We start from the raw sequence: 8351 nt of genomic DNA, 5'->3' as shown, positions 1-8351 counted from the left end.
AAAAAGTAATAAGATAAGTTTGAAAACTTAAAGATGAAATAGAGATGTGAAATTAACTATTTGGTAGACAAAACTATCTCATCCGTACATACTAATTTCATCTCATCTGGCAAACCAAACCTAGCCTAAGTGTTTCCTCATATTTGAAGATGTACTATTTATCTTCAAAAATAATATTTTATTCTAAAATATTAGTCCCAACTACTTTAATATTTCTCAATTTTATTCTAAAATGTGTTTTTTGAATAATTATGTTAAGGAAAAAAAATTGTTGGGAAATAATAATTTAAATAATATTTAGTGATTATTAATTAATATATTGTTAGTGTAGGAAAAAAATTAAAATAATATTATTAAAAAATTAATATTATATTATCATTTTGATTAATCCGAGTGAAATTATGACTTGAATGATTTTAGATTTATAAAAAATATATACTTTTAACTAAATTTTATAGATGACTTTCATAAAATCAATGATAATGCTATTCATTCTGCTGAATAGTCTTGTGATCAGCTGCCATGTGACTTGTGGGTGATAGAAAATAAAATATAACATAAAAGAATATGGAGGAAGGAAAAAGACGGGGCATTATTTTTTAGTGCTATATTTTTATTTTTTCAATTGTTATTGAATACAAGACATATATTTTTATTTATAAGAAAATTATATTGAGATGAGATAAGATAAGGTAAATATTATGAAAATCAAATAAAAATAAATTTGATAATTGTAAAAATCAAATTATTGATTTGATAATAATTAATATAATAGTAATTATTAATTTAATATTATTTTAAAAAATGTACTAAAAGGGGGGAATATCTAGAAAATGAATAAGCGTGTGTCGTGACCACTTCTTCGGTTGTTGTGACGTAACTGAGTACGATTGCCGAAATTGAATGCAATTCAGCGTGCATGTGGCATGAAAATGAACGATAATTGAGGAGAGAGATAGAGCGCATGAAAATGAGAGAGTGGGAGACGTGCCAAGTCATTTTCCTACGTACCTTTGATCTTTTATTTTTTCAAGCATTCGCTTACTTTCCTACTTAATGGAGAAAATTAATTAGAAATGATAATGATACCTTACCTCATAATAATCTGATCGTACAATATTTTATTAAGCATTTAAAGTATTGGGAGATTCCATATCGTGTTTATTATTTATTGGATATCATCTGTATGTCGGCCAGGCTCTTTAAATTTCTATCTCATCTTTTATCAAAAGCACGACAGAACCGGGGCCTAAAATATTCCAAGGGGGAGGAGTATAAAGCAACCACAAAAAGTAAATACACACACTTCAAATAAATAAAGTAAACAAAAAATAAAAGAGGCTATTTCCATGGCAGTGGGCCAGCCTACCGACACCTATATTCAAATTTCATGACAGATATTTCATTTTTTATTTTCTGATTTGGATAAAAGGATTGTTACGACATTTTTATGTTTCATTGTCATCTCTTCAAAATATGTTCCCAAAACTTCAACGTAAGTTTTATGTATTTTAAATAGATGAAAGCTATGTAAAGATAAAATTGTTAATTTTTAACCTAACGAAATAAGTAGTAGCGTCAGCATTAAATGTATGTACATTATTATCTAGCTAGCTAGCAGAGTCAAGGATAAGTTAACGGACAAGAAGCAAGCTTTCCCTAACAGCAATGGCAATACTCAGGGGTACAGGATTTGCATTAACATCTTTTCAAGATAATGGGTGCTTGTACATAAAAAAACAATTTTAGACGTAAAATAAATAAAGACACCCCGATGACCCATCTGTCAATGAGTCAACTTCGGGCATGAAAATCACAACTTATGCGGTGTAAGAGCATCATAGGACAATGGCGAAGTGGCTGCAACCGTTGGTTGATGATCGGAACCTGAATAATGCTTATTCTTGCATGGAATGTGGTGAGAATACATCTTTTCGTTGGGGCAGGTGTGGTACTCGTTCTTTTCAAAAAATTTAGCACATTCCTCCTTTGATCTCTGATTTGGAAGATCTATAATGCAATTCATTCGAACATCAAGAATTCCCTTTCCTATCAACTTCCTGCATTCGGGGCCTACTTCGGTGATGTAGTTGTATGATAACGTGAATTTAGACAAGTCAGGTAGCTTGCAGATGGCCTCCGGGATCGCCCCATAGAATTGGTTCTGAGCCAAATTAAGCAATGCTATTTTGGTCAGGCACTGAAATGACTGGGGTATTGGACCTGTCAACCAGTTAATGCTCACATCAAACACGGTTGCCCGTTTCAAGCGGCCAATCTCGGGTGGCAAGCATCCCGAGAGGTGGTTGTTCAAGAAGAGCACCTCAATTAGATTTTCTGAAGTGTTGCCAGTGCCAATGCTTCGTGGGATTTGCCCCGTGAACTTGTTGTTGGCAAAAGTGAGATAAAGAGCTGGCGTGGAGCCAAGATTGTCAGGAAGCTTTTGCACAAAGTTGTTGTTATTGATGAAGATCACGTCCACGTCTAGGTTGAACACTCCAGGTGGAACTGTTCCGCACAAGGAGTTAAACCGGAGGTCCAAGAACGTCAATTGTGTGGCTCCAAGAACTTCCATTGGAAACTGGCCGGATAACTTGTTGTTGCTTAGATCAAGCTCAAAGAAGTACTTTAGGGTCATGACCTTCTTGGGAACGCTTCCGGTGAAATTGTTGGAGTTTGCGTGGAACACGGTTATATCTGGTAACTCGTCAATGAAGCCATAGAGAGGGAGGCTGCCGCCGTCCTTACGGCCAAGTTTGAAGCCATTGAAGTCCACTGCAGCAAGAGCTTGTTGATTGAAGTCCGGATGTGCGTCACAAAATAAGCCCTTCCAGCTGTATCCCGTCCACGTCCTGAAAACCTGTAACTGATGCGCTACCGCCGCAACCTCACAACCCGGCACACAGTCTGCCCATTTACGGGAGTGATGCGTAAAGTGGCGGTATGCGATGCGGAGGTAAAAGTAAAGGGGTGTGGGCATGATGCGATGCGGGGTAAAAGCAGGGAGGTGATGCGATAAAGTGGTGGGGCGGCGGCAGGCATCATGCGGGCCCGATGCGAGGAGGTGGGGGGCGGAGGTGGCGGTGGTGGTGGCGGCGGGTGGCGGTATTACGGGTCGATTGGAGGTGATGTGTGTGGGACAGCATCAGTTCGGGATAGCGGAGAGGCAGGAGTACGGCAGTGGTGAGTGATGATGATGAGTGAGGCCGGTGCAGTGTGGTGCAAATGGGTTTAGGAGGGGGAGGAGGAGGAGGAGGACAATGCTCCGGGGGTGGAGGTGAAGCAGGGTAATAGCCGCCACCATAACCACCTGTGGTTATTTCTAATGCTTTCCTATCGGACCCAATAATTTGATCACCGGAAGCCACCTCATAGTACAAACATAGATGAAGCAGTAAAGTAGATAGCAAGAATGAAACACAGAAGGTGATGCTCCTCATCTCTGATCTCTTCCTGCTAAGGACTCTACTCTTTAATGGCACATAGATCAAGGAAAGGGCTGTTAAATAGAGGGAGCGTAAGCGACAATCCTACATACATGCAGAAGAAAAGTCAACAGAGGTCTTCCACTCAGATTTATTTAAGAGAAATATTGAGAAATTCTCTGTCCAATTTGCCACACGACAAGTTCACGACAATTACCAGGAAAGTCTAACATTGGTATAAAAAATATTTATAATTTTGTTTTTTCTGATATTAGTATTATCATATTAGTATCGTTCTGATCTACTACGTACGCTAAGATTACCCACCAATCTGGCATGTGAATCTTATAACTTACTTCTTAAATATTCCTTAAATGTAAAATTTTTTTAAACTCTCAATCAACACACAAAAAATAATATTATTTTTTCAAAATTTAAGATAAAAATAATAGCAAAAAAATATTTCAAATAATTTTTTAATTTTATAATATTTATATTCAATTTATTCTTTTTTATTTTCAAAAATTAAATTAAATATTTTAATTTAAATAATTTTACTATTAATTATAGATATATTAAAATATTGAGAAATACTTTAAATCTCGAATTCAAGATCTAAAAAGTATCTCGAATGAGTTTTTTTTTTTTTTTATTAAGTGATTAAAGAAATATTTTTAATGATATTGTGCATTTTTTTAATATTTATGATAATTAAAAAAATATATAAAAAGAAAATGTGTTTTTCGAAACAACTATTCTAAACATTTTTAATATCTAGACGTTATAATACTCTTCGCTAAATAAATGGCTGTTGAGGGGTTGCCATCTCACTTTTAAATAAATGGTTTTTATTTAAAATATTTCAAATATCCAGACTGCCTGCCCTCTCACTTTCGGAGACAAGTAGCCGTAGAGGGGTTGGGTTGCCCTCGCACGTCATGCCTTAAAACGTTCTCACTCAATTATGATTGAACAAACAAGGGAGGCCGTACGGGACGGGACGGGAGGACCAAACGTCGTCCCATATATCACGGAAAACGGTTGAGTACTATAGTTGTGTATGAAAATTGTTTGGATATCAAAATCATTTCGATTAATTTAATTTAATTTAATTATTATAATAAATATAATAAATAAATTAATTTTAATTTTTTAAAGTCTTAAAATAATAATATTATTAAAAAAATATTCTAATAATATTTTATTCAACTTTCAACTTTTATATAAAATAATCTAATTTTATCTCACTATTTAAATTCCATCTAAATTGAATCATTGTATTTTTACAGCCACCAATAGCCTCATTTAATTTTAAAGTCAAGATAAGTTGAAATTAAATTTAAAATATTAATAAAATACTTTTATTTTATTCACGAGGAATGCCACGTAGCATGCCAAGTGAATTTCTTTTAAAAAAAAATTGCAATCCAGCTGAGTTGAAGCATACCCATTGCCCAAAGCCATACCGACGCAGGAACCCATATTTTCATTCCGAAAAATTTTAGATATAATCACCGCATTTTATACACTATTTAAAAATATATAATTTTATTATTTTACTCTTATATAAATTATAAAGATTAAAAAATAAAATTATATATATTTTAAGTAATATACAAAATATGAAACTTCAGTGTAGCATACTCTTCCATTCCTATTGCAATGTATAGCCGGCAATTTTGTTGTAAAAGACAAGTATCGACGGAGAGATACTTCTGAGAGATTTTTCCTTACTTTTTTTTAGAATGGGAGGTATATGTTTGGAAACTAAACCAAATTTAATTCATTTTAATTTATTATTATAATTTATTTAAATTTTAATATAAAATATAATAAATAATTCAATTATTTTAAATTTTAAAATAATAATAATATTTTATTATTTCAATTCAATACAATTTAACTGAATTTAATTTAATTTAATATTTAAATACAGTTTAAAATTAAAAATAGGATAGTTTTGAAATTATAAATCTGCCGGGAGCGCAAACTCCAAGACTTTATTTAAGATAGAGGAATATAGCATTGAAATCGCGTCTAATAATTGTACTTATCATTAAATTCCAAAAAATGGAAAGGAGCATTTCTTTGTACAGGCGATCATGTTGACAGGGGCGGCTCAAAGGCAAGGCGACTAAGGCGCTTGCCTAAGGCCCCATTCCTTAATTAAGCTCCCAATGACTAATGTTGTTTGTTTAAAAAAATCGACATAAGTTATTTATATTTTTTAAAAAAATAAAATTGATAGAAAATAGATATTAAAAAAAAATTAGTAGTGTAATCAATATATCTCAGATATTCTTTTAATATTTTGCTATGAGTTATAAATAAATTAATAATTAATATTTTTAATCAACATCTTATAACATAAAAATATAGTTATTTTAGATATATAGTAATTAAGAATAGAATATAAAATTTAGTTTATAATCTCAACTTTAAATAATATTAATTATGATCTAAAAAAGAAAATTTTTATGATCTTATTTTTTTTGATTTGGGGAGATGGTTTTGAATTTCATATCTCTATTTTAGAAGCTGAATGTTATGATAATCCAGTCATATGCCTTTAATTAAAAAAAAAATTCTGATCTTAAAACTTACACAAAGAAAAAAATGATATATTTTACAATCGAAATGTTTATTAATTTATATTATATTTAATTAAAAAATTGATTGAATTATTATATTAAAAATTTATAAAAATAATCTCACCTTAAATTTTGGTCTTAGACTACCGTATGCATTGAGCCACCCCTGCATGTTGAATTTAATCTGCGTAGTTGCAGGCCGTTTATTATGTTTTGACGTCTGTGTTCGTTTCTTCTTTGTCAGGCCTTCTTTAATCCCAACAAACAACGTTTTAGGCCTGACCCATCTAGAACAAGATGTTCAGGCGTTATGTGCCCCAGCCCACCACTTTTGTATCTGCACTCTATTTAATGCGGACCACTGAGTAAATAATATTAATGATTATCTTTTTCCCCGACAAAAGTGAAGATGAATTGGTCTGCATGCAATAATTAATATGAAGGAAAAATAAAAAAAGGAGTAACGTGAGCAAGGGGTCAATTATTTATCTAAGTTTAGTATTAGAGAGTTTAATATAATTATTGGTTTAGTTCCTTTTAAAAGAAGAGACATTAATGATTGAACCCATTTCTTCAAACAAATTAAGGTTGAAACTGTCACTAACCCAATCAGGAAGGACAAACCAAGTACTAACTTAACTAGTCAATATTGATCAAAAGGCAACGCCTTCTTTATTACTGTTTTATTATTTGGATTTTTTTTTATCTTTTTGTTTTTTAGTTGTTTTTTGAATTTGAATTTTCTTAGAACATTCTCAATAGATTAAATAAAATTAAAGGATATTTTTTATAAATGTAAAAAAAATTTAACTTTTTACTATTCCATTTACATAAATCTCTATATTGAAATAACTGTTTTTTCATTATATAACAATAAATTAATATAAGATGAATTTGATTTTAGTTATTCACATCAAATCTCTACATTAAATTATCTATTTATTCATTATATAGTAATGAATAATTAATAATTTTAAAAATATTTATTTATTTTAATTATTATTATTTTTAATTTTATTATATTTTACTATTCTACCTATTGTATATTAATTAATAATCATATTATAATTAAATTAATATATCAATTGTGATAAAATATGTGATAAAACGAAAGGGAGAGAAAAATAATTGATAAAATATGTATTTGATATATATCTAGTAACCTTCAAGTTGGAAAAAACTTTTGAAATTACTGTAGTTAAATTCTAATTATTTGAAATTTAGCTAATCTATTGTGAGCATATTTTACTCTCTAATAACTAAATATTCAATAGATTTAACTTTTAGTTAATCCATTGATGATGCTCTCAGAACATGATCTTTTTGTATAATCTAAAAAATATATATTTAATCAACTAATATAATCATGTAATTTTTATAAAATTGAATTTATTTTTAATTAAATTATATAATTTTATTGGTTGATTAAATTTGTTTTTTTTTTAAATTATGTAAGAATGTTATGTTTTAAGATTTGAAGTACAAATTTAAAGAGCAAAATGAAAAAAAAAAAAAAAAACTCAATAATAAAACAGCAATAGAGAATGTGGAAGGGTATCATCCCATCAGCCCGCAATTAACTTTTGTTAGTGGTAGGATAAACGTGCAACAGACAGACCTTACAAAACTTAACGTGCACACCGCGTTGAAAACCCATGATTAACAGATGTGAAATGACAACGATATCCTTCAAAAGCTGGGACCTAGACATAAATGCACTGACCTTCGTGGCACGCACGTCTCAGACAGTCCAAGCGCAATGATCTTCGTATTTAATAATCTATCCTACTTTTTTTTTTTTTGTTGTTGGTTTTTTTTTAGGAACAAATGCAAACTAAGGTTGCCTTTTACTATTATCTCAATTTATTATTATAATTTTTTTAAATTTTAATATAAAATATAATAATTAATTTTATTTTTTTAAATTTTAAAATAATAATAATATTAAAAAATTATAATAATAATATTTTATCATTTCAATTTAACTCAACTCAATTCAATATTTAAATACAATCTAAATATGAGTTTGGATCTTAAACTCATTTCAATTCATCTTTAAAATTTTTTTAAATTTTAACACAAAATATAATAAATAATTTAAATTTTTTAAATTTTTAAATAATAATAATATTAAAAAATAATATTATATTATCTCAATTTAATTTAAATTAACCTTCAAACGCAATTTAAATATATACTTAAAAAAGGGAAAGAAATGAATTTGATAGTCAGTGCCAGATTAGACGCTGTCTAAATCCCTTTCAACACTGTCAACCTACTTCCATGACCCACCTTCCTTTCTTTCTCCCCCCTCTTTCCTGCCCTAAAGTGCCCT

General features: G+C 30.1%; 1 protein-coding gene across 1 annotated transcript; it reads right to left on the bottom strand.

Moving 5' to 3' along the window:
• Positions 1–1628: 1628 nt before the first annotated feature.
• LOC109021033 (uncharacterized protein At4g06744-like) lies at positions 1629–3506 on the bottom strand. The gene is made up of 2 exons (XM_035686264.1): positions 3113–3506; positions 1629–2907 (listed from the first exon to the last, which is right to left on the bottom strand). The coding sequence occupies exons 1-2, from the start codon at positions 3438–3440 to the stop codon at positions 1814–1816; spliced, it is 1422 nt and encodes a 473-aa protein (XP_035542157.1). The 5' UTR covers positions 3441–3506; the 3' UTR covers positions 1629–1813.
• Between the last annotated feature and the right edge of the window lie 4845 nt (positions 3507–8351).

The sequence above is a fragment of the Juglans regia genome, chromosome 16, assembly GCF_001411555.2.
Source record: "Juglans regia cultivar Chandler chromosome 16, Walnut 2.0, whole genome shotgun sequence".
NCBI classification, from domain to species: Eukaryota; Viridiplantae; Streptophyta; class Magnoliopsida; order Fagales; family Juglandaceae; genus Juglans; species Juglans regia.
The sequence above is the reverse complement of the archived record's forward strand: the minus strand, read 5'-3'. Positions and strand labels throughout refer to the sequence as shown.

Excerpts from the sequence above, each read along its gene's own strand:
- LOC109021033 (XM_035686264.1), bottom strand. The coding sequence starts at position 3,440 with ATGAGGAGCATCACCTTCTGTGTTTCATTCTTGCTATCTACTTTACTG. Across the intron at positions 2,908-3,112 it reads ACATCACCTCCAATCGACCC|ACTGTGTGCCGGGTTGTGAG; the intron begins GTAATACCGCCA and ends GTAAATGGGCAG.